The sequence below is a fragment of the Pipistrellus kuhlii genome, unplaced genomic scaffold (genome assembly GCF_014108245.1).
Source record: "Pipistrellus kuhlii isolate mPipKuh1 unplaced genomic scaffold, mPipKuh1.p scaffold_m20_p_3, whole genome shotgun sequence".
Classification (NCBI taxonomy): Eukaryota; Metazoa; Chordata; class Mammalia; order Chiroptera; family Vespertilionidae; genus Pipistrellus; species Pipistrellus kuhlii.
This window is the reverse complement of record NW_023425529.1, coordinates 18,664,111-18,691,609: the sequence shown is the minus strand read 5'-3', so window position 1 is coordinate 18,691,609 and position 27,499 is coordinate 18,664,111. Positions and strand designations below refer to the sequence as shown.

General features: G+C 43.1%; 1 protein-coding gene across 3 annotated transcripts in view; it reads right to left on the bottom strand.

The window, feature by feature from the left end:
- Positions 1-3,299, bottom strand: part of ETV6 (ETS variant transcription factor 6) — a 222,383-nt gene extending 219,084 nt beyond the window's left edge. The window contains exon 1 of one of the 3 annotated variants that reach the window (XM_036457844.2): positions 2,710-3,299. In XM_036457844.2, the coding sequence (XP_036313737.1) occupies positions 2,710-2,742 (33 nt within the window). In that variant the 5' untranslated portion in view covers positions 2,743-3,299. The remainder of the gene's footprint in view (positions 1-2,709) is intronic. The other 2 variants (XM_036457845.2, XM_036457841.2) reach the window with 2 other exon arrangements.
- Positions 3,300-27,499: the final 24,200 nt, after the last annotated feature.

Genomic DNA, 27,499 nt, shown 5'->3' with positions numbered 1-27,499 from the left:
CTTCCCTCTGTGTCCGCCGCTGGGCAGGCTGCTCTGTGCTCCATCACCCCAGCTGCCGAGGGGCTGCCTGCCTACCTGCTGACCAGCTGCTTGGAAGGCACGAGAGCAAGAGAGGCGAGTTTCGGTGAGGAGGGGCGAGGGAGATCTCTCCACAAACACAGACCTTCCGTGTCACATGTCTGCATCCTTGAGAAGCTTCTGACATCCACTCTGCCTTCCACAGAAAAGTTTTTGTGTGCCGGACTCTAGAAGCTGTCCCAGTGCTTGCTTGCGGGTTCCCAGCAAACATCTTATTATATGCCCTGTTATACCACATCCCGAGGGCTAAACGAAACACCGTGCACATCGCCAGAACGTTTTCAGTTGACCTGGAATAATCCCGCTCCTTCATCTCCAGCGCTTGTTATGGGAACATTGTGAATTAAACAAACTGCTCGGGGAAAATACACTTTGAGGACGTGGAAACAGACATGCGGTCCAGGAAGTCAGTGAGTCTGTATACTCGTCCCATAAAGAGCAATCCAAAAGAAAAGACGGCACTTCTGTTACTAGAGAAGAACGTTACATTTATTTTAATCCCGCAGAAACACAGTCACGAAAAGAGGCACCTAAAGAGAACTCAGAGGGTAAGCAATGAGGAAAAGAAATGATATGCAAACGACAGCCGCAGTTTTTATGTCCCATTTAAGAACGTGTTGTGTCTGGATTGTGAACGGTTCTGTACACTGGTATGGGATGGGTCTCCTGCGCTCTTTTCCCACGAAAATACAGTGAAACGGCCATTTGGTAGGACTCTTACCGGCAGCACACAAACATGAGCCCATCGGAATAGTGAGGATAATAGTCTCTTTAGAAGAAGTATCAAGAAAAGTCACAGAATTTTTTTTCCCCGTTTCGCCCATTGTTGGCCCAGGTTTTCCCGATGTCAGATTTACTGGTGCTCTAAATACAATTTACGGGATTTAATCTCCTATTATTTAGCTGCCTGTGTTTGTATTATGAAGTGCCAAATAAATTAGATTATCCGCCAGGTAGGATTTTCCTGAACTGTGAGGACGAGTCTAATTCACAGAGCAAAAGAAACTGGTTTCAAAGTATCAAAGTTACCCTAACTTCTTTATTCTCACCCGCCCCTCCATCACAGAAGTACTGCCGCCCCCAGATGTGTACAAACACAGAAGCCTGAAAGTCCCACTGGGCAATTTTGTGAGGCAAAAAAAAACAAAACAAAACAAAAAACCCACAAAGAAACGCAAGCCACCTTTTCAGTTCACATGAGCCCTACTTCAAATCCATGAGACTCTTTCCTGGTAAGAAACACCAAAATCTGAATATCAGTAGGAAAATCTAATAAGCCGGTATGATAAAACACCGTGCTTCCTCTAAACCGATTCTCATGGAAAAGCAGTTCAGACAGGAAAGGTTCTTCTAATTCCCCACTGATAAAGAAGGCAGGTTATTGGTTCGTTGTTTCTGCAGTGTCCACTCAATGGGCACATACTCAATGGGCCAGAGCAAAAACCAAGCAAACTTCAGCGGGTTCAGGATCTCTCAGAAGCAGGCGGCTTCCCCCCCCCCCCCCCCCCCCCCCCCCCCCCCCGCCAGGTGCTGATGGAACCCTGAAATAAATAAAGTGCACAAGAAAGGCAGCCACGGGGAAAAGTACTGGTTGGAAACGGGCAAAATCATTCTGACTTTCCGGGGTGGCAAACTTTCCAACAACTTCTGAGAAGCAACAAAACACAGCACCGCCAAGCCTAGATAGATCCGTAGATGGACAGATGCACACGCACACACACACACACACACACACACACACAAAACTACCTGTAAGTGTTTGCAGACATCCACTATCCTGCATGCACAATCCTGCAAAAAACATGGCCAGAAAGCCGGGAGGTTTCTCCTCTTCCATTCCCTCTCCGCACTGTCACACGGGGAAGGTCATTCTGCTTCACTTAAGAGAATTCCCTCTCTCCCTGCATCTCAGGACTTTTCTACTGGGGGATTGCTCAACTTTCCTATGCATCTGAGCAAAAGAACACTCAGCAACTTTTATTCACCTTGGTTTAAAAAAGAAAGAAAAGAAAAGAAAAACATTCATTGTGCAATGCCCAGGAAAAGCTGACACCAGGGCTGTCTCTCTCCGACAAGCGCTAGCAATTACAATGGGGGGGGGGGGGGGTAAATCCTGCCTAAAGAGACCACCCTCGGGAACAAAAGTTACATTTCAGTCACATGTTGGGAGTAGGAGTAAGGGAGCAGGTTTTAGTTTTGTTTTGTTTTTGTTTTTTTTTTGTTTTTTTTAAAGCGCACTAATGACGGGGGTGTTTTACAGTTCGCGACCACTCGGGCTCCTCCTGGCCAAGGGGTACGGGCATCTCATTGTCAAAAAGAAAGAGGCTGGGTTGGGGGCGATGGAACCTACAGGGGGGCTCGGCAGGAGATGGGGGGGGGGGGGGGAAGAAGGGGGGACAGTAGCAAGGTTACCCTAAAGGGTACAACAGCCGCCGCGAGCTGCATGCAGCTCCTTCCCAATGCGCCCCCCCCCCCAAAAAAAGAAAAGAAAAGAAAAACAATTGCTTGAGACCACAGCGACTACAACCAGCCCCCCTGGGAAGCGCCCCGCACCCCTGCCCGGGCCGGCCGGTGGGTGCAGCGCCAAGGGGTTTGGGGTCCCGGAGGAAGGAGGAGAGAGAAGATCGTTACCTTAATGCTACACTGAGCAGGAGTCTCAGACATGTCTCACAGCGAAGCGAGAGATCAGGAAGTTCTCAGTTTTTTTCCACTTTCCTTTCCTCTCTTCCCCTAAACCCAGAAACGCTCCGCGGCCGGCCAGCCGGACGGACGCCGGGCATTTAAGAAGTTTCTTCCAGCATCTCTCCCGGCGGCCGCCCCCGGGGGTCCTGCGGGGCGGGGCGGCGGGCGCGCGGGGCCCCGGCGGCGGAGTCGGGGCGCGGGGCGCGGGGCGCGCGGCGGGGGCGTGGGAGCCGGGCCGGCGCGGCGGCGGCGGGGTCTGCAGGTCACGGCGCGGCGGAGGCGCGGCGACCCGGGGCGCAGCGCGGCCGGCCTTGCGCTCTCTCCTCCCACCCGCGGCCGGCGCTCCCCGCCCCCCGCCTGCCCGCCCTCCCTCCCTCCCGCCGCTCGCTCTCGCTCGCTCGCTCGCTCTCGAATGTTTTCCTTCCTGGAAGAGAGAAACTGAAAGGCAGAACTGAGAGAGCTCGCTGCTCATTGATCTGGAGAGTTTCGGGGCAGCAACTGACGCCGATTCCCAGCACTGAGCTCCGTCTCTTAAAGGAGCCACCAGGAAATAAAAGCTCGGGTTACAGCCCGGCATCGGGGAAATAAAAGCCGGTCGGAGAGGGGTGGGGGGAGTGGAGGAAGGTGGAGAGGGAGGGGCGCGGGCGGAGGAAACCCCCGGGAGCGGGGCCGCGCGGGGCCGGGCCGCAGGGCGAGGCGGGCGGCGCTCCCAGCCCACCCACCGCCGCGCGCCCCTCTCCACCGGCCCGGGCGCCTGGGCTTCCCAAGCTGAGCCAAACCATCGCCTCGCTCCAGGAAGACGCGGTTCGAAAAATAAACAAAAAACAAAAAAACGTTACACGGGGATGGTGGGGCGGGGGGGGGGGGGGGGGGGGGGTGGGGGGGAACCCCAGGAAACCACCAAACAGGTTTATTAAACGCCTCCCACCGACCCCGGCTCCGCATCTGGGATACCTGGACCGGCCCCCGGCGCGCCCCCCGCCCCCGAACGCAGGCGCGGGGACAATGGCCGGGGAAGGGGCATGCCGCCGGCTCGGACGCGGGTCCGAGGGAGGAAGTAACACAATGGCCTTTGTTTGGCTGCGCGGCCCGCGGCCGCTTTAAGAGAAGCCACCAGGAAATGGGAGCTCGGGTTTCAGCCTGCGCACCGGGAGCCGGGGGCGAGCGAACGAGCGCCCGAGCGCGGCGGCGGCGGCGGCGCCCCAGACAAAGCCCAATGCCCGCGGGCGGCGGCGGGGCGTTTGCGGGGGTCGGGGGGGGGGGGTCGGGGGGACCCTGCGTTTGCGGGGGTCGGGGGGGAGGGGGGACCCTCGCCGCCGAGGTAGGCGCCCCGAAACCTGGAGGCGCCGCGCGCCCCGGGACAACGGCCGCCGCCGGCGCTTCCCCCCGCGGAGCGCGCGTCCCGGGGAAGGGCAGGCAGGCGGCCGGGCGGGCAGTTATCAAAAGGCAGTTGAGTTCCTCTTCCTGACCTCCCTTCCTCCCCGGTTTCGACATACTCTGTCCATTTAAAGCAATAGCGGCCGCTACCAACCGACAGAGGTGGTGACTCGACTGCCAGTGGACGGCGGGACGTGTTCCTGGAGAGGATAAGCCCTCCCCGGGGACCACGGCTCCGAACCCGCGCGCGGCCGAGCACGGACTCCGCGGTCCTGCCCCGGGGAGGCAGAAGGGATTGGGGGTGGGAAGCAATGGAGGGGACGAGTTGGGGGGCGGGGGGGGAAGAGAAGTAGCCGGTGGGGGGCTGCGGGTGTTAGCCTAGAGCACAGGTGGTCTGCGTGTGATTTGTATTCGTGATGGGCTCCCGAAACGCTCTTGACTGTCCACTAAAGAAGACTGAGGACATTTATCATGGTGTTTCAATTCTAAGCCCTGCGAATGCATACGTAGGGGCTTCTTGTGTGGATGTGAGTTATGTCACAACTATAAAGATACGGATGGGTGGATGGATGGTGTGTGTGTATGTAGAGACCAGATTTCCCTAAGACCAAGGTTCTCCCCACCGTACTGCTGTCCTTCACTTCTCCAAAAGTTCCCCCCCACTTTTTTTTACACGCTCATCAGAACACTCTGCTTCAGAATTTATTCAAGAGGTCGAAGTGGCAAACAGTCCTGTTCCTGGGAAGGGGGGAATAATGAGTGTTGACAAGCCTCCCCTCCCCCCCCCCCCCCCCCCCCCCGGACCTCAACAGTTTGTGTCCCCTGGTAGACCTGTCCTCCCCAAGAGAGCTCAGGAATTCCTGTTGGATCACCCGCTGCCTTCTCACCCCAGCAATGAATGACCTGTGTCTATCAGCCTTTGACCCACGGACTGGTGTGGCAGATACTGGTTCTGATGCCCTGTTGCTGGATTAAATCCTATAAGCCTCGGCTTCATTTTACTTATCAACGTGGTAGTTGGCAACTGGCTCTCAGCTTCTATCAAATAGGGGTTGGGGATAATACCCACCTCATAAGATTCTTGTATTCAATGAGCAAATAAACATGCAAAGTGCTCAATTACCTGAGTGTTTGTGACAGATCACATGTGTGCAATTAATGTTAGCTTTAATTTATTTAACCTCAGGACTGAAACAACTCTCAGCTTCCCTTTCTATCTCCTCATCTCCAAGTGACTCACTCAAGTAGTAGTCTGAATTAGAATGTATGTAATTCCAAATCAAAATACAAAGTACCAATTGTGGCAAACATTGCTTTAGACAAGGAATGGACAATTTCTTTTTGAGAAAGGGCTGACAATAAATACTTTAGGCTTTGTGCACAGAATAGATACATATATAAGTAGATATTAAGTAGATACTTATATAACAAGAGAGAAACAAATATCCATAATTTTTAATTGACAAAAAATGTAAGATGTAATAACAATTGCAATGCAGGTCTAATGATAAGAGGAATGGAAATCTTGTTTTAACTTTTGACAGCATGGCAAGTGTATAGAGCAGATTGATATTATTTGTGCTTCAAACAATGTTAATTGCATCAAAATGATTTAACTGCAGTATATGCTTCACACGTAGCTCAATTTTGCCTCGTAGTTTTAGGATGAGTTCATGTAAACCATGATCAAGTCTATAGTAAAAGCTAATTTCCAAAGCCACTCAGTGTTCGGTAATAGTGGTTGAGGGAAGTTCTTTTCATCCATTCATTCCTATCGTTTGTTTCTCTATGCCTTGTTTCTGGATTTCTTTGGAATAAAATGGGTGTCTTTTTAATATCTCATTTAAATTCCTAGATCGTCTTTCTAGCTCTTTTTTTCTATGTTAAATGTAGTGATTGATCTCAAAATTATAATTTGACTCTTTAATGATTACAGTCTATCTTCAAATAATATTATCTATTTTATGACTATACAAGAGGCCCGATTCACTGGTGGAGTCCCTTTGCCTGACTTGCAGGGTTCAGGCCAAAACTGGCTCTCCAACATACCCCTTCCCCCAGGGCTCCCGGATTGCGAGAGGGTGCTGGATCAGGGCCAGGGAGGGACTGCAAGAGGGCTTCAGGGCATGTCTGGTTCCTCTGGCCCAGTCCCGATTAGCCAGACCCCAGCAGCAAGCTAACATACTGGTCAGAGTGTCTGCCCTCTGGTGGCCAGTACGCATTATAGTGACTGGTCAAATGGTCAGACACTGAGCACATTAGGCTTTTATTATATAGGATAAAAAATTTACAACAGCACTCTTTAATTGACTGTTGAAACAGTAGTTTGAGTTGAGAAAAAAAATAAATTCCCATCTCCCAATTCTTTATATTATAAATATAAATGAAATTATATTTCATTTCTACATGTTGTACATTGTAGGTCTTTTTGACATTTAAAAATTGGGAATATGTCTTACCTAATAAAATAGTAATATGCAAATTGATCATCACTCCAACACACAAGATGGGTGCCCCCATGTGGTCCAAGTGGATGCCTGAATGTGGACACAAGATGGCCACCACAAGATGGCCAGCAGGGGAGGGCAGTTGCGAGGGACCAGGCCTGCAAGGTAGGGCAGTTAGGAGTGACCAGGCCAGAAGAGGAGGTAAGTTGGGGGCAACTGAGCCTGCAGGGAAAGGCAGTTGGGAGGGGACCAGGCCTGCAGGGGAAGGCAGTCAGGGCAATCAGGATGGCAGGGGAGCAGTTAGGCATTAATCAGGCTGGCAGGGGAGTGGTAAAGGGGTGATCAGGATGGCAGGCAGAAGCAGTTAGGGGCAATGAAAAAAGCATGCAGGTGAGCAGTTGGGAGCCAGCAGTCCTGGATTGTGAGAGGGATGTCTAACTATTCATGCACAGGATTGGGCCTAAATGGGAAGTTGGACATCCCTCAAGGGGTCCCAGATTGGAGAGGGTGCAGGCCGGGCTGAGGGACACCTCCTCCTGCCTCCTGTGCACGAATGTCATGCACTGGGCCTCTAGTGTATATAATAAAGGTACTAAAATACATATGTCTTGTCAATTTGCCCAGATATTTGTCCTTTCTGGTGTTAGTCCTTCCTGCAGATCATATATAATTTCTCTTTGGCCTGGGTCTGATTCCTGTGGATTCTAAACTGTCACATAAGCCCCAACATTGCCATTAAAATTAGTTAAGAGTTAGGCTGATTTCTCCTTACCATTGCTACAATTACCATAATTTATTCCTGTTTTCTACACTTTAGTCAGGGGTGAGAACCACCATGGATCTTTTCTCTCACATGAAGGATTGTCCCGTCTGAAATTCAGTTCACTTAGTTTTCTCTGTGCTCTCCTCCCTCTGATGTCTTTTTTTTTTTTTAAGCTATAATTATGTAGATTAACTGGTTTGTTTTGGGTGTTAGTGAATTATGGTCTCTTGTGACTTTCTACATACAAACTGAAAGAGGAACCTGAATGTCTAATCTTTATCCTCCAAAAATGTGATGGGGAGGGGCAAAGAGTGGAAAAGAATGAACAGTTAAGAATATGTGGAAGTGGATGTGTTTCATTTCGGAACCTATAGCTATTGCCATAGAATAATGTTCTGTTTTTAAAGTGAAAACAATAACATGTTAAACAATATAAACTACAATAAGGAACATCATCCATATATCTCCACCAAACCAGGATTCCTTAACCTAGTGGGCATACTTCTCTAAGAGAGATCTCCGTCATAACTAGTGGGGTGAGAAAGAAGATGAGCTTACCCAAATAAGACATGGATTTTGAGCCCCTAGCCAGTTTGAGTCAGTGGGTAGTGCCGGCCTGTGGATCAAAGGTTGGGGCGTATGTGCAAGAGGCAGCCAATGGATGTCTTTCCCTCTCTCTCCCACTACTTCTAAAAGATCAATGGGAAAATATCCTCGGGTTAAGATTAACCAGAAACAAAAACAACAACAACAACAAAAACACACACACACACACACAAAACATTTTAAAAAATACGTGGATTTTGAAATATTGAGAACCCCTGCCCTACATTATATATTTTCTTTGTTGTATCAGTCAGGGTGCAATCCAAGAAGCAGAATCACGTGTGTGTGTGTGTGTGTGTGTGTGTGTGTGTGTGTGGTGTGTATAATATATATACACATATGTGTATATAGTGATTCCGCTTCTCTGATTGCATGCTGACTGCTGCAGGAAAGGAAAATGTATATATAGGGCAGGCAGTTGGGGAGAGCAGATGGATGTAAAGTGAGTAAAATCAAGAATAAGCTATGACTCAAAAGCATGAGCTGGAGAGTCCTTGAGGACGTACTAAAGCCCATGTCAGTTGTCAAGGCCTCTGACCTTGTTGGTCTGGGTGTCCTACGTAAGCTGGGGCTCTTTGTCATGGGACTAGACGTGCAGATGTGCCTGACCCAGGGGTTGCAGAAGCTGAACTAGTATCTTGGTGAAGGAGGACCAGTCACCAGCTCACACCTCACAGAGGTGAGGCAAAAGATAAATGACAGCATGTGCAGGCTACAAAGCACCTTCTGCCATGCTGGGTCACCTCTCCCACACCTGCCAATCACAGCCTCAGATTGGGCGGAGCTCAACTCCTAACAGATCTCCTGGTCTAAGTCTCCACATTTCATAATCTTTTTCCAGATTATGGGTGTGTGTGTGTGTGTGTGTGTGTGTGTGTGTGTGTTTTAATTATTATTATAGTATGCCTTTATTTTTAAAATCTATTTTATTCAGGTATTTATATACAGCAAATTTTACCAATTTTAAATTTAAAGAAATCAGTGAGTTTCAACAAGTATATAGTTCTAAAACCTCCATCACCCCCAAAAGTTCTCTCATGCCCCTTTACAATCAACCCTCTCCCTCTACTCCTGGCCCTGAACAACCACTGATCAGCTTTCTGAAACATTTAATTTCATGTAAGTGAAATCACGCAGTATGCACAGTTCTGTGTGGCTTTCTATTTGACACAGTGCATTTGAGTTTCCTTTTTCAGTGGTATTCCTTTGTGTAGATTACTACAGTTTATTCACCAGTTGATGGACATTGGAGTTGTTTCCAGTGTTTGGCTATTATAAATAGATCTTCTATGAAAATTCACTTTTTACCAAATCACACAAGACTCTTTCTTGTGGCCCACCCTAACTGAAAACAAAAGGGAATTCTGGGAATGTAGTTTAAATGAGCCAAGTTATCAAATTACAAACTCACCACATATAATAATCAGTTTTTAACAAGCCCTCTGTGACAGCTATTCTCAATATTCTACCACATCTTTTCCCACCTAACCTTCAAATTATTGTATTCCATATGTCTTCTCCCTATGGCTTCCTCATCTTTCTCACTAATGCCACCATATTACCAACCTCCAACTTAATGACCCTCAAAATAAGTTTTGACATGCTGCTCTCTTTTATGCCATGTACTAATATACTACCTATTCCCAATCTTGTTGTTTTGTCCATAGATTCTCCTCTATCTTTCCAGAAGTAGCAACTCCAGTTTGGATTATTGCCACTCCCCTTTTTTCAACAAAGTTCTATAGTTCATATATGATCACTACTGGATCTTTCATCTCTGCTCAAATATCTTACTTCATTACTCCCATTTCTATCCTTAGACCTTGTCCATATTACTCAAAACTCTACCCACACACACACAAACTATGAAGCTATTTGTTTTCTGTAAAGTAGTACCTGAAAACCACCTCTTTTATAAATCCCTCTCACACTATGTAAATGGAAGGTGTCCAAAAGATAAGGAGTTGAAGTGCAGGCATGGATTTATTATGTAAGAACTTCTCAGTCCACTAATTATGACCTGGGAGGGTTCAGAAGACACTCCCTTCATCAAGGCTTTAAGAAATGCCTCTTAATCAGCATCTTTGTCAAGTTCTGTAGTAGCCATTGTCTGTAAGCCATTAATGATATCATTAAGCTGGGGATGGTGGGATATTGTAATGACAGGTGCCTAGTGACATCACTTAACTATCTCAACTACCAACAACAAGGGAACCATAGTTGTCATAATGGACAGAGCTAAAGTGATCATCAATATGGTTTGATCTTTGGTGATGGCACAAATTGTGTGAGCCACTGGCTCAGATTCCCATGGCTCTCATTCCTATTAAATTTTGTCCTCCCTCTCAAACCTCATGGGAAGTTTTCTGTGTCCAGAAAGAAGAGTAAGTTCAGTACTGATTACAGATGGGGATGGGGGCCTATGCTGGCACCACTGAAAAGTGAACAACTGTGACTACTGCCCTCCTTAGGAGTAGACCTAAAAAACAACGGTGGTTATGGAAAATCCTTCCATTGGTCAGAACTGGATATGGATTTGCATTTTTTTTTTTTTTGTCTGCAACATTTCTAGAAAAACCACCTTTTGTGGGCTTAAGAAACACCTTATTCTTCCTTGTAATATCTCACACAGCATTGCTTCTGAACAGGAAATTGATTTTATGTCAAGTCACAACAATGGGCTCAAACTCACAGAATTCATTGGGTTATCATGATCCCCATCATGTTGAAGAAGTTGATCTGATGGGATGGCAGAATGGCCCTTTGCAAACTCTGTTGTAATGCCAGCTAGATGACACTCTGCAGGGCCAGAGTAAATTCTTCCCCTGAGCAAGCAACTACTTCCTGGTGCGATTTCAGTTCCCAGAATTAAGGAGTGGAAATGGAATTGGCTCCTCTTATTACTAACCCTAGTGGCCCACTAGCGAAAACAGTGCTTCCCTTCCTTTCAACTTTGCTTGGTTGATTTAGAAGTCTTAGTTCCCAAAAGAAAGATGTTTTCACTGGGGACACAATGGTTCCATCAAACTGGAAGATGAGACTACAACCTGGCCATTTGGAGTTTTTCTTTTCTTTTTTCTTTTTTTTAAAATATATTTTATTGTTATTTTACAGAGAAGAAGGGAGAGGAATAGAGTTAAAAACATCCATGAGAAAGAAACATCAATCAGCTGCCTCCTAAATGCCCCCTACTGGGGATGTGCCCACAACCAAGGTACATGCCCTTCACCGGAATCGAACCTGGGACCCTTCAGTCTGTAGGCCAATGCTCTATCCACTGAGGCAAACTGGTTAGGGTCTTTCATTCTATTAAACCAACTGACAAAAAAAAAAGGTGGCTTACTATATTAGCTGGTGTTATTGGTCCTGATACTCATGGAAAAACTGGGTTGCCACTACACAATGCCGGCAGGGAAGAGTCTCTTTGTAATTCAACAGGTCCTCCGAGGACACCTCTTCATATACCTTAGTGTGGAAAAGTTACTAGAAAACTATAACCCAGACAGCAGGACTGCAAAGGGTATAGACCCTTCTGGAATGAAGGTGTGAGTCTCCCTCCAGGAAACTTGAGGTGCTTGATGACCGAATAGTGAGAAAAGGAGGTTATAAATATGAGCATTATTTTCTTAAAGTGAATATATTCCTACATGTGTGTATATATGTGTATACTAGTATATTCCTTTTTTCCCCCCTCTCCCATTACTCTACTATCTAACATAAGACTAACTTTATATATTAGTGTTTAAGTTACAGGATATTAAAGGAGGATGAGATCCAGCTATAAGACAAATGGACATCATCTAGAGATGAATCTCTTTGATATATCCTTTGAGGGAGAAAAATCAGTGCCTTTTCAGTTGTATGAAGGCTAGTTACATCTTGTTACATGGAAGCATGATTTTGCTATTATTTTTATTTGAAAGTGATTAAAAGAAGGTGTAAGGCTGCTTTCCCCAGAATTCTCTATCTCTTAATGTTCTGAGTGAGAGTTGGCCAAAAGAAGAGCCTCCATAAAATCTGAAAGGTATAAGTGGAGTAGTGGTCGCTGCCTTCAAAAGTTTTCTGCAATCAGTCCTAGCTGGTTTGCTCACTGGATAGAGCATCGGCCCCATGGACTAGGGTCCCAGATTCAATTCTGGTCAAGGGCATGTACCTTAGTTGCAGGTTCCCCAGCCCTGGTTGGGGTGTGTGCCAGAGGCAACCAATCGATGTGTGTCTCCCACATAGATGTGATATTTTCCTCTGCGTCTCTCACTCCCTTCCATTCACTCTAAAACTCAATGAGGGGGGGGGGGGGGGGGGGAATCCTTGAGTGAGGATTAATCCAACAAGAAGGAGAAAGAGGAGGAAGAGGAAAGGAGGAGGAGAAGAGGAGGAGGGGGAGGAGGAGGAGGAGAAGTTTGCTGCAGTCAGATATGGTGATGGGGAGATGCGGAGGTCCAGCTGGATCCAAGCTTGTCTTTGTTCTCCGTAAATTCACGATCAGCCCACAGAGGCAACAGCTTCCCTCATTTGGGCATCTGGCTATGATTGGGCTCTTGGGTTTCCCTGCAAGTTTCCACTTGTCCGCCTGTGCCAGTTTTTCCACTTGATGGGTTATTGACTGCTACAGTCTATGTAGGGAAGGTATGATATATGCTTTATATACTTTTCTCTTTACTTACCAGCTCTTAGCATAATGTATGATTCTCTACCATCTTCCCAAAGTGGCCTACTGGCTTTTCCTCAAGTATTTAAACTTATGCATTTATACGTATTTGGTCTGTTTTAATGCATTGCAATTAGTGCCCTTAGAGATGTTCAAATTGCCTATCCTTGGCTACCTATCAAGTTCTAATATAATAATTTCATTATAATTCACTACATAGTATTCAAAAATTCCCATTGTTTTCTTCTTTCACCCATGTAATCATTTGAAAAATGATTTCCTTTCAATTTTTCAAGAGCATGGCTTTTTAAAAATTTTAATTAATTTGTTTACTTTAATTGCATTGTAATTCAAAGATTGTTGTAATTTGACACTGATATTTTGAAATTTGCTGAGATGCTTTCTTCCCATGTACAGGGGTCTACACACATTTTTCTGTAAAAGTACAGATAATAAATACTTTAAGCTTTTGAAACATAGTCTCTCTTTGCCTTATCAGTTTTTACTTTATATAATTTGATACTATTTTATTAGGTACACATAATTTAAAAATTTTCTATTTTCTTGGTGAATTGGGCTTTTTTTTTAAAACGAGTATGAGTGTCCCCTTTTTTACTTAATAGTTTTTTTTAAATATATATTTTATTGATTTTGTATAGAGAGGAAGGGAGAGAGATAGAGAGCCAGAAACATCAATGAGAGAGAGTCGTTGATCAGCTGCCTCTTGCACACCCCCCACTGGGGATATGCCCGCAACCGAGGCACATGCCTTTAACCGGAATCGAACCCTGGACCCCTCAGTCCCCAAACCGATGCTCCATCCATTGAGCCAAACCGGCCTTGGCTACTTAATAATTTTTTAGTCTCAACATCTATTATTACTAATAAGAATATATCCATACCAGCTCTATTTTGATTAATAATTGCCTGGCTCTTGCTGGTTTAGCTCACTGGATAGAGCATAGGCCTGTGGACCAAAGGGCATGTACCTTGGTCCTCCCTAGCCCTGGTCTGGATGTATGCAGGAGGCAACTAATCAATGTGTTTTTCTCAATCATTGATGTTTCTTTCTGTCTTTCTCTTTCTTCTACTTTCTCTAAAAAGATCAATGGAAAAATATCCTAGGGTGAGTATTAACCATAAACACACACACACAAACACACACACTCACACACACAACAACAACAACAACAACATAGTAATTGCCTGTGATATTCTTTTTTGCCCTTTTATTTTAAATCTTTGCTTTTGACATTTTTGTTGTACATCTTCTGAACATCATATAACTAGATTTAAAAAAAAACAAACACCTTTTTGACATGATCTGCTTTTTAAGAGAACATATCAATTGTGTATGGTGATTATAGATTTACCTGGTTTTGTTTATGCCATGACCCTTAAAATTTCTATTTGCTCTACTTTTTCTATGTTTATTTATTCTCCTTTTATGGAAAAGATAGTCAGTCAGGCAAATATTCCATGTGCATTTAGGAGAAGCAATGTGAGTAACCCTGAGCAATAGGAATGAAATGATATGCCACTTCTGGCAAAGCGGGGAAAGGTGAGTTTGAGTTCTCTACATGTTCTTTTATCTTGTGGCAACAACTTACAAGATGCCGATGGCAAAGCCTTCATCAATCAAGTCCTTCAATTCCTGTATAAAACAGTTTCTTACCAACCTGCATGGGTGTGCAGCGAAAATGAGAAATAAATTGTGTTTATGTTATGTCAGTGAGATGTTTTGTTTTGTTTTTTTATGTCTAATCCTCACCAGAGAATATTTTTTCCTTTGATTTTTAGATAGAGTGGAAGGGAGAGGGAGAGACAGAGAGAAACACCCATGTGGGAGAGACAGATCCATTGGTTGCCTCCTGAGTGCCCCCATCCAGGACTGGGAGCCTGCAATCAAGGTACATGCCCTTGACATGAATTGAACCTGGAACCCTTTAGTCCACAGGCTGATGCTCTACCACTGCGTCAAACCGGGTAGGGTTGTCAGTGAGATATTGAAGTTAATGTATCATCATAGCATCAAATAGCCTATTATAATAAATAAGTGATATTGAAATCTTTGGAATGATAGTGTTTTAATTTTCTTCCATTTTTCCATTTTTCCCCTTGGTTTGAAATATCTTTGGTCTATTTATTGTGTACTTAGATTGTATTCATGGGGAAGAATTCCATTACTGCTTTGGAGTCCAACAGGGCCTTAAAAGCATGTTTTATTCAGGATCTAATTGTTCTTATTTGTGTTGATGGATCCTCAGACTGTCTGGAGCACATTGCTATTGCAAGTGCTCTTTTTCTTGCAAATACACAGATGCCCACTACAAGTCTCCTGTCGCATATCACAAGTTCATAGACCCCATGTCAAAATTCTTTGTCTAGATGTGTTTCTGAATTCATATATTTTGGATTTAGAAAGATTGCATAGCATATCAAATTAAAGATTAAAATAATCCAGCAGCCAAATATGTAAATATTCAGGAAAAAAATAGGGTAAATACAGATAATCAAGTAAATGTATGTTCTTTGAAGATGCTAAATGTTAGTCATTTGTTACACTTTTTTTTTTTAAAGAAGAAAGGATTTTCTAACTTGAGCTTTTCAATAATGTAGCCTACTCCTTTCCAGTGAGGGGACACCTCGCTTTGTGTGGTAATAAAACACAGGGGGGAGGGGGGGACGACCATTTGATATTAACAAGAAATTTCAGGGGAAAAAATGGCATAACCTGCTGGCCACCAAGTGTCTCCCCAGTTCCAAAACTGCCTGATTCTTTGATGCCAAATGGATGGGAAATGATGAAATAAAACCTCTTTTCTAGTCCTCTTCCTTCCTCCCTTAATGAGTGATTAACCTCACATTGAATCATCCTTCCTAAGAAAGTTTGTTATACCCAGCTGTCTTTTAGTCAGTTTGAACTTAAAAGGCAATTTTTACAAAATTCCCAGCAGAGGTGCCAAATACTGATTTATGGTTGCCAGAAAGGATGCGTGTCCTGTTCTAATCTGTAGTATATTTCATAAAGTGAAATTGGATCCAAAAGAACATTTTTAAAAAGATTTTGAATTGGTATAGTTATGATTACATGGGTCTCAGGGAGAATGACTGTTTTGTCACTTGACACATTATTGTTGGTTGTCTAAATACAGTTAAAAATTTAAAAATAAAAAGGTTAAAAATCAAAAAATACTTCTATCAAAGGCAGATATTCTACAGGATACTTAAACTTGCATGAAAGGGCATTGCTAAGGATAAGGAGCTACTTACTGTACACAAATGTCACTGGGCTTCAATAAAATGCTCTAGAAACCTTGGATGGCAACATCTGTACTGTGTGTGTTGGCTGACAATTAGGGAAAATTTATTAAAATGTTCATAAATATTGATTAAAAACCATTTCTTAAGCATGTGGCTTACCTTAAAACATGTAAATATGGTTTTTTATATACCATTAAGGCTTTTAAAAAAAAGATTTCTTATTTTTTGTTTTTAACATGGGTCTGTAGATACATCTTTCTTTCATAAACTATGCCCATAATTCATGGTCTATTATTTCTAGTTTGAATTTCTTTCTTTTTTTTTTTTAATGAAACACATTTTTATTGATTTCAGAGAGGAAGTGAGAAGGAGAGAGAAACATCAATGATGATACTCATTGATTGGCTGCCTCCTGCATTGCCCCCTACTGAGGACCAAGCCTGCAACCCAAGCATGTGCCCTTGAGCAGAATAGAACCTGGGACTTTTCAGTCCACAGGCTGACGCTCTATCCATTGAGGCAGACCAGCTGGGTCTTGAATTTCTTTAACATGCATTGAGGACTTCAAATCACATATAAAATAACCGAGTGAAGCATCTTAGACTTTGCATTTTCCCTTTGCCAATCTTTACTGGCTGCCTCCCCATAACTAACTCAACAGCTATTTCTAGTCCTTATCCCTTTCCAATCTTTGCAAAGTGTTAAACTTAGTTTTCACAGAAACCACAACCCTCTCTCTTTTTATGCCATGTCATCAGTTTAGTCAATATTTCATTAATTTGAATAATTAAAACAACAAGAACAACTGGTAGAAACCAGTCTGGGAACAAATCGGGATGCTTGACATACGGAGAACATGACTGGGGGAGTAGACATGCTCGGAGTGTACTAGAGAGTGTCTACCAACTGCTGGCATGGGTGTGCCAGGGCACCTGTCTGTGTGTCTTGCAGAAAGAATGAAAAGCATGGGTTAGTTTGGATAGTTTGTTAAAAGAATTTTCTTTTAGAACACTACTCAAGTGTCAGATGTACTTCAAAATTCAATGCAGGTGTTACTGACATGGTGTAGCTAGCTCATAGGGTCCTTTGTATGAGTTTTAAAAGGCACGCCCCCAACACAGGGCTTGGTGAGAAAAGCATGAATTAGATTTCAGTCTCCATTTGCCTCTTCAGCACAGTGTCACTTTGGTGGTCTCTTTTGTGTAAAAGTGTGGCCAACCCTAACTCCTGGGATAGAAGATGGAATATGATTAGAGGAGAGGACAGGGGCTGGTCTGTACTCATCATGAAAGGGTGGGGCAAAGAAGCAGGAAGGATGGGTAAGATCTGACCTCTGAGGCAGGAAGACTTCAGAAAAGACACCATACAGATTTCGGGACAGCTGATGCAGACAGACTCTCTGTCCTAGCCAACCTACAGCCTGTCTATGGGAGAAAGTTCTTTGGCAAAGACGACTGTATAGTCAGTATTCATTTTACCAACAGGCTCCTTGACTGCTCCCCACTCTTCCTCCCCTGCTACTCTACCTTTACTGACTATAAAGATGACTGTATGGTCAGTATTCATTTTACCAACAGGCTCCTGGACTGCTCCCCGCTCCACCTCCCCTGCTACACCACCTCCCCTACTACTCCACTCCCCCTGCTACTTCACCTCCCTTGCTGCTCTACTTACTCTGCTATTACACTTCCTGTACTATCACTGCTCCCAATTGCACAAAAGAGACCACTAAGATCAACTTTCAGAGTTCTCCTTCCTGGCCTTAGAAGCTTTTCTGCTTCGCTCAAAAAAAATTCTATCTATTGGGTAGCTAATTTCACAGATGACAGGATCTTTCAAATTCTAGAATTTATTATAAAAACAAAATGAAAATGCCTGGTTGACATGGCACAACATGAAGAGTCTTTTTACTGAAGTGTTTAGAGTCAATGAAATAATAAACATAAGTGACTGACAAGGAAAAGAAGTTAAAGGGAGCAAAGCAGGGAGATTCCAAGGGAGGTGATATGGAAAGCAAACTGAAATCTGTTTTTCCAGTCTTATGTATCTTTAACTATGCCTGGAAAGAGGGAAGTTGATTATGAAGTTGGTTTTTCTTGTTTAACTTGTGCTTCTTTGCTTGTGTGTTTTGTCTTGTTTTGCTTTTTGGTAGTAGAGCTCAACCTTTGAGCCCTATAACACCGCAGAACTTCCAATGAGTTTTGAAGATTTTATTTTTATAAACGAAAGCACCATTAATGTAAAGTAGATAATTATAAGGTAGTTCATTAACTGACCTATAAGTGTATTTTTTAAAAACTATAGAACTTAATCACTGCTAGTCAAAGGGAGAGATCGTCCTAATAAGTATGTACCCTGATGGGGAGATTACCGCCAATGCACAGGTGACTGCCCTGGTCTTGCCAACTGTGAGGTCTTCAGCTCTGCTCCATTTCCTTGTTGAAGTGCTCCTTGCCTGTGTATGGTGTTCTCATGCCTCGTAAAATCAAAAGGTGAACCAGCAAGACAAAACATTATTCAAGACAAATAATCATGCCTTGTCCTATTGAATACAACAATATTTTATGCCAGCTCCTAGGGTAACTCAGCACTCTTTTATCTTTCACTTAAAATTACAGTGTGTAGAGCTATCAGGATCAGAGAGATCATCTGGGCCATGTCTGGCTCTGCACCTTTCTCACCCAGAGGTCTTGTTAATTACAAGGTGGAGTGCAGAGTCTCACCTCATTTCTGACTCAGTAGGTCTGGGATGGGGCCTAACAATTTGTAATTCAACATGTTTTGTGAGGTTGATGTTGCTGATTGGGGATAACGCTTTGAGAATCAGCCCAAGTCCCTCACTTTCACACCTGAGGAACCAGAGCCTTAGAAAATTGAAGTGTTTGGCCTAGAAGAGTGACAAAACCCATGAGAGGCAGAGCCAAGACCAGCCCCCTGGCTTTCTAACTTCCACTTGCTAATTATCCATTGTTTCTTTTAAGGCTTAATCAGCTTTTGCTTTGGCACCAGTCAGGATCTCAAATATCACTCTGCTACTGCTCTCTACTAATCTTTACAGTGAATTCACGCAATAGTGTTCAGTGTGGATTCTGTAATCTTCCAGCAGGACCAGTGCTGAGCCTGCCTCTGAGATCCTCCCTCTCCCTAAGAAAAAGTGTCCTGTGGCCAGGCAGGAGTGTCTCAGTGCTCGTGTCGACCTATGGTTCTATTCCTGGTCAGGGCACATGCCTGGGTTGCAAGTACAATTCCAGTGACCAATGATTCTCTCTCATCATTAATGTTTCTATCTCTCTCTTCCTCTCTGAAATCAATAAATGTAAGAGTCCTGAGCCCTAGTCTTGGTGCATTTTTCTTTCCAGAAAAACTTCTACTAAATCCTTAAACAACAAATTCTTGGTAAAATTCCCACTTGCATTTAGGAAGTTTCTTTTTCCTTTTCCTTTCTATTCCATTTTTTTTTCTTCAGAGTTTTACTCTTTCAGATCTTTAGTTTGATCTCCTGAGAAGCATTTTCTGCTTTTCTTCACACATCTTCATTTTGTCAAAATAAATCTGAAAAAGAACTCTCTTATAATTTCTAATCATGCTTCTTCTGATCAGTTTTGGTTTTAGAGTCTCTTTTTTGGCAGCCTCCTTCTGTCTGTCGTCTGCTGCTTTCCATCAAGGCTAATATCTCAATGGAGCAGATCACTTTGGTGCCGCCATGGCTCCTCCTCACCTTACCTTAGCTCTTCACATGTGCTTCTCTCATTCGTTCTTATTTGACATGCTATCTCTCTACTCCTTGCACTTCCTCCCATTAATAACTTCCTCTCCAGGTCTCTTGGGTTCCCGTTAGTGAGCCTCAAACTAATTTTCTGGTTGACATCATCTTTGTCTCTTCCTGCGTGGAACATGATTTCCTCAGACTGCATGCTTACTTTCCAAATGTCTAAGGGGAAAAGTATGGGATAGAGCAGTAGTCGGTAAACTCAGTCAACAGAGCCAAATATCAACAGTACAACGATTGAAATTTCTTTTGAGAGCTAACTTTTTTAAACTTAAACTATATAGGTAGGTACATTGTTAATGAACTTAATTAGGATACTCCTAAGCTGGCCTTTGCTAAAAACTCATGGGACCAAAGAGCAGCCTGTGGTTCGTGAGCCGCAGTTTGCCGAACACTGGGATAGAGAAAAGAATATATGGCCCTAACTGGTTTGGCTCAGTAGATTGAGTCGGCCTGTGAACTCAAGGGTCTCAGGTTCGATTCTGGTCAAGGGCAAGTACCTTGGTTGCGGGCACATCCCCGGTGGGGGGAATGTGTAGGAGACGGCCAGTTGATGTTTCTCTCTCATTGACGTTTCTGGCTCTCTATCTCTCTCCCTTCCTCTCTGTAAAAAAATCAATAAAATATATTTAAAAAATAAGTGCCCACAATGAAGGTACTTGCCCTTGACCAGAATCGAACCTGAGACCCTTGAGTTCACAGGCCGACTCAATCTACTGAGCCAAACCTTTTAGGCCACAACCAACGTACATGCCCCTCACCGGAATCGAACCCGGGACCTTTCAGTCCGCAGACCAATGCTCTACCACTGAGCCAAACCAGTTTGGGCAAAACATTTTTTTTTTTTTTAAAAAGAATATATGGAAAAAGCACCAGCATGCGAGTTATATTAGAAAAAGTGGTGTGAATGGGCAAGTCACTTGACTTCTCCGGACCTCACTTCCTTAACCATAAGACATGAACAGGTTGGTCCAGCAAGAATTGCAAACTCAAAACCTGCCAACACAGTCCAGGCAGGTTATGTAAACAATTGAAGCAGAGACTGTGGGAAACTGGAGAATGCATGCCACAGCCAAAGAACATAGTTGCTGCTTGGGCTCTAGTTACTGCTGTGGGGAAACAGTTGTCAGATAATCTGATTTTTTCAAGAGTGATCAGGAATCTAGATTTTTTTTTTTTTTTTAATATGAGCTCTCCTTATTTTAAAGGTGGACAACTAATTCAAATAAGGAGCCAGACAGGGCACATCCCACCTGCAGGCCAGATTTGGCCTAGACTGCCCCTTTGTGACCTTTAGATGAGATGGGACCTTTAAGATATTTGCAATTCTAAAATGTCATGACTATAAGGGAGGTAGAAGAAGGTAAAGCGCGGATAGATAATGAAGGAAGAGACTTGGCTTTGGGTGGTGAGCACACAATACAATATACAGATGACATATTATAGAATTGTACGCCTGAAACGTATATAATTTTATTAACCAATGCCACCCCAATACATTCAAGAAAAAATAAATAATAAATAATGTGTTCCAAAGCTAACGAGCTCTCCCTGGGTACATTCCTTCGATCGGTTCCTCATCATTTGCGTTTGCTTACTTGGCTGTCAGTCTCCTAGGGAGCACTCTGGAGTTTGTTGTGAGAGGAAGGTACAATATCTTCCTCCTGCCTCTGACATAAAATGACCAAGTTCTTTGCTACCGGATTCTTCGCATCACAATCAGCTGATGCTAAGCAGACAGCCTTAGTTTCCTGTCAGCCCTGCCTTAGGAGGGCTCTCCTGTGACCGATGACACTGGTGTGTGGCTTGGTCCTGGGCTAGGCAGCCTCCAGACAGTGTAAAGTTTGCTCCTCTGTTTCTTTGGATTCAAAATTTTAGTTCTCCCACGTACTCTATGCAATGTTGATTTACAGACCAGTCTAACTAGGAGGAAGCTCAACAGTCAAAGAAAGACTTGAGGTTCAGAAGTTCAAGAAAAGGAATGGATGCTAAACAGTTTAAAAAGAAGAAGAAGGAGGAGGAGGAGGAGGAGGAGGAGGAGGAAAGAAAGAAAGGAAAAAAGAGAGAAGGAAAAGGAGGAAGTTCCTTCAAAGGACAGTAGAGCCAAACAATATTCACAAGATCCTGCCTTATCCCACTTCACATCTTTCTCAGAAATGCCAAGGAGAGCCTTTGGCCATTCCCACAGGCCAGCCTTCCCTGGACCTGCACTCCTCTGCCGGTGTTCCTCTCTGTCTTCCATCCAAAAACTGTCACTTTTTTTTTCCCTGGTTCAACCGTGGCTGGCTGGCTGCATTCTTTCTCATGTCATCTTAGGTCACTCAGGAGTAGGACCTGTCATTTCCTCCCCTGTAACTGGACCTTAAGAATCTTCACATGTCAGTGTTTTAGTGGAATTAACTAACAATGATACTTTAGGAAGAAAATAGGGCCCACGGTCCACTGATATTAACAAGGAGGAAAGAAGCCTCCCAGCAAGTTAAAGTTTCTGTGAGGCAGCAGCAGATAGTATCTGTAATAATAAAAGCGAAATATGCTAATTAGACCAAATGTACTTCTGGATGACCTTCCCAATAAAGCTGGGGCTCTGGGGGAAGACTGGGTCCTGGGGGCTTATTCTTGCATGAATTTCGTGCATCAGGCCTCTAGTTACTGGTAAAGGGAGGTGTCCACACATTATGGAATTGGAAAATATTTCTCAAACTGCCAGTTCTCTGTAAGAATCTTTAATTTTTAAAATTTTGATGGCATAAAATATATGTGTGCATTTTTATAAGTGTGTACGAACTCACTTGATAACTTTTAACCAGGGACTGGCATGTATTATAGTTTCAGGTAATTCATTTATATTCATGTTATGATTGCATCTTCATTAACTTCTAAATCAAGTATTTCTAACTTCTCAAGTATTTTTTCAAGAAATTTTACAGGTGTATGAATTTTACGTTAGAAAACTAACTAGTGTATGAATAAGAACTAAGTCCTGGATTGAGGCAGGTTATTTAACCTAAGCTTCTATGTCCATAAAATTGAGCGAATGCCAGCAAGATTTAAATAAAATAATGCTTGAAATGAGTTCAACACAGTGCCTGGTATATAGAAACCACACACACACACACACAGTGGCTTCTACTATATGGTTATTATCACCATTGCTGGCTAATTAAAAATATCTATATCTACATCTATATCTATCATCTACATCTATATATCTATACCTATACCTATATCTATATACATATATCATCGATTCTTGTGAGGTTTTTTTATTCCATTTTTGTCATAGATATTTCATCTAATATTTTAAAATAACACATACACACACAGACTTAGAAAACAGGATTGGTGGTTAGTGCTATGTTATGATCTGAGGCATCCTGAGTGACCTAAGATGACAGGTCCTACTCCTGAGTGACCTAAGATGACCTAAGATTATTATTCTTAATAATCTTCTCTAAATTTCTCCCTTGCCACTAAATTTCTTTTTTTCAGGTTTGAATGAATCCTCATCTTCTTGTATCACAATGGCTAGTTTTCTGCCAAACTGTGCGCCTTCCCCTCAGAGACCTGAGCTGTCATTGGAAGCAGCCACCCAGACAAGGACTTGAATGCTAACTGTTGGAAGGTGGGCAGACGTCCTGTGTGGTATTCTCTGGTCAGGATTTAAGAAGCAGGTGTATGTCCTTCATCATCTTTCTCCGTCCACAGGTGGATTCATTTGAAGATGAGGCCCTGGTGGGGGTGGGGGGGGAGGAGAGGGAGTAACCATACGATGGCAGGAGCTGGATCCCTGAACGAAGGAAAGCTGCCTATTAATGGGGAACACTTACCATAGAAGATTAAATAAATGAGAAATAAATCTCTACTATGTTTGTGCTACATAAATTCTGGGGTCTATTATTTACTGCCCCTAACAATACCCTAGTTAAACAGAAACCGATACTTTGAAGGAAATGCTTCTATAATAAAAACCTAAAGTAAATGTATTTGGCTGAGCATTTGGGCAGCAGATGGCAAAGAAACAGATGTTGGGTGCTAGAAAGATGGAGACCCATGTTATGCATGGGCAAAGCATTTTAAAACTGTGTCTATGACAACTTAAAAAGCGGAGTTCATTCCTACAGTGGACCATGACTATCATATAATATATTCCCAGTTCTCCACTTTCTTAGTTATTTTTATTATGCTTACCTTGTCCCTGTTTTATCATTCTCTAATAAGAAGTGCAGATAACTTCTCTTTATGTTTATATATCATCGTACTGAGAAGAGCTTTAAATGGAAAGACTTCATATCACTCAAAGGTGCTGGACTTTGAGCCATGTGCTTGAACTGGATTGGACTATAATATGTGTCTTCACAGTGAGGGAGAAAGAAAAAAGATATGTATAAATATTTAGTGAAACGAATGGCAGATTGAGAAAGAGCCAACATTTTGTTCCTTTTGCCATATTCTACACCAAGTTTCATCTAAGCTAGGTTTTCCTTGGTTGTCAAATACACAATTTTATGTATTATTAAAATAGAAAAATGCTGCCAACTAAATATGAATTTACACTGAATACTTGTCCTTAATTGAATGGTGCATTCCGATCATAGAGATGTTACAGTGTGAAGAAAAAAAAAGTGTATAGGTTAAGATTAATGAAAAACAATTTTTTTTTCCTAACCACTGTCTCATCTGAGACAGTATTTCTTTATCTCTTTTGCATCTAGCTGTTGCTTTGAAACTACCAATGGAGTATGAGTGGGAGTGAGGTGTGTCACTTCTGGCCAGAATCTTTAATATGTGGGTACCTTGTCCGCGGTCTTTTTTTTTTTTTTTTTTTTTTACTCTGTAGCTAAAAGCAGGTGACAGTGAGATCTAGATGGCAGAGCCACAAAGAAGAAAAAAGCAACACCTGGTTCCTGAATCACCCAGGGGAAGAAAGTCACCCATAGACCAGGGACACCCACACTGGCTTGTGATGTGAGTGAGAAATAAACTCAAATTTGCTTAAAATATATATATATTTTTTTTCAGCATGCATTTATTACCACAGTTAGTGTGACCCCAATGAGCAACTCTCTTACAAAGGTTGTTATAAAAATTAAGTAAATTAGTATAAGTAAAGCTCTTAGAATAGTGTCTGGCATATAATAAGCACTCTATGGATGTTAACTATTATTATTTAAAACTAGAGGCTCGGTGCATGAAATTTGTGTGGGGGTATGGTCCCTAGGCCTGGCCTGCAATCAGGGCCATCTCCCCCAGCTGCTTGCAGCCAGCCTGCCCCCAGCCGCCACCCACCCCTGGTTCCCTGTTCGCCATCAGGTGGTCAGTGCCTAATGGCCAGAGAAAGGGACTAAGAGGTGGTCAGTGCTGACTGGTCCAGCAGTTAGTCATTCTGGTAATTCTGCCGTTAGAGTTAATTTGCATATTACCCTTTTATTATATAGGATAGAGGCCTGGTGCATGGGCAGGGGCTGGCTGGCCTGTCCTGAAGGGGGCCCTGGATCAGGGTTGGGTTCCCCACTGGAGGGGAGGGGCTCGCCTGGGCGGTCCCCACTGGGAGTGGGGCCATCCTGGGCAAGGGGCCACTGAGGGCTTGCAGGCCACCCATACCCCCATTGTGGTGGGGGGTCCCCAATGAGGGGCTGACCTGGGGCCGAGGGGCCACAGGCAGTTTTGAGGCCAACCACACCCTCAGTTTTGCAAGGAAGAACGTCCAGAATGACATCTGTAAGGTGTTCATTCTATCCGGTCTAATTAGCATATTACCCTTTTGTTAGTATAGATGCTCTTTAAAAATGCATATAAGCTCAACTTTTCTTTTTGGAAGTTAGAAAGTTATCCTAAAAAACAACTTAGAAGTCAATTAATCCAAGCTCTGTCACTTTAGAGATAAGTAAATGAAGTCACTGAGAGAACGAATGGCTTCCTGTACAGTCACTTTATCAGTCCTAAGGCCTTTAGTTGTTCCGTTTCAGCTAGAAAACAGGAGGCCGCTGTAGAAATGAGACTGTGGGTGGAGAGGCATGTGATGCTGTTGGAGTTGGGTTATTACCTGCGAGGGAAAGTCTGGGATTGAGGCTCTTGGCAGCCAAAGCAAAGAGTAAACAGGGTACTTGGTAAGAGGGCTGGGAAAGAAACAAGGAGAATGACACAATACCATTTCACTCCACTACTAAGTATAATGATATGTCCAAAGTTGCTTAGCAAAAGATAATGCATATATTTTGGATACTTGTTAGCTCAAGTCCCTCTCGGGAAATGACCCTCTGCAAAGTCTCTGGAGAAGAGGTGAGTGTAGGTGGCCATGCTGATACGATGCATCTGGTTCTTCTACTATGGCAGACAGGAGCAGCGATGCCCACCTCACCCAAGCTGAGCCAATCAGTGGCTTCTCTTGGAACCAACATGGAATTGGCTCTCTGAGAGTAAGATGTGTTAGCTGCGGGGAGCCTTTCTGTTATTGGTAGCATTGAGCTTGAAGTCAATTTATTGCCTAGAAAAAGCCATGTGCAGGCCAACATCATAGAAAAGCAGAAATGATGAATAAGTGAAAGGATCTGGTCTGTCGAGATAAGAATGGGGCGGATATTCAGAAAATAGCAAAGAAGATAGGCCCTGTGGCGCTAGGATTTATGGAGCATGACCTGGAGCCTGACAGCTTACCAGTTCCCACCACCTGCTCCCTAGAGGCTGGATTGAATAGTGACTTCTCTCTGTTCTTAAAAATAAAGCCACTTAAATGAAATCTGAAGTTAGTTAGTGTCTGTTCTTTCAGTCAAGAAATTGGTAATAATGTAACAATGACTAAATTGATTAAAATCAAATCTAACCATTCTCAATTACTAATTATCAAGTAATAACAATAAAAGTTTGCCTCTGTGAAGGACAAAGGGGTTGTTAAAGCCCGCACTACTGCTGGAATATGTCCTCTAGAGCAGCGTTTTCCAACCGCTGTTCCGCGGCACACTAGTGTGCTGCGAGATGTTGCCTGGTGTGCCGTAGGTGCAGACAAGACAAGAATTTTATAATTTTTCACTATTTTGTTTACTTAATATTTCATAATAAAGTAATTATAAAATACTTTCTTTGTGTTTATTTGATTCCTATTCAAGAGAATTACTTTATATATAGTCAATATAGGCACAGAGTTAAATTTTTTAACATTTTCTAATGGTGGTGTGCCTCGTGATTTTTTTCATGAAACAAGTGTGCCTTTGCCCAAAAAAGGTTGAAAAACACTGCTCTAGAGTCTGAATCTGGTGCTCTTCTGAAGAATCTAATATCTTAGGGATCATCTTAGAAATGATTTAAGTTGATGAGATCAAATTTTTCAAAAAGTCATGCCACAACAGTTCAAATAAACCAAATATTTAGATGATATTCTATTTCGAATTCTTTTTCTTTTCTTTTTTTTTTTTTTTTTTTTTTTTTTTTTAGGAGGAGGAGGAGGAGGAAGAGGGATAGAGAGAATTTTTCTTCATTACAATAGTTATATATGTTCATTGTAGAACCTTTTAATAATATAAATAAAGAAAAGAAAAATTCTAAAATCACAGTTTTATCATTAACCATTAGTAATTTTTAGGACAAAAATCCTAACAATACACCGAAACCGGTTTGGCTCAGTGGATAGAGTGTTGGTCTGTGGACTGAAGGGCCTCGGGTTTGATTCCGGTCAAGGGCATGTACCTTAGTTTCCGGCACATTTCCAGCGGGGGGAGTGGGAGGGGGGTGCAAGAGGCAGATGATCGATGATTCTCTCTCATTGATGTTTCTAACTCTCTATCCCTCTCCCTCTCTATAAAAAATCAATAAAATACATATTTTTTAAAATCCTAACAATAATGAAAAGGCAATCACATCGGTATTAT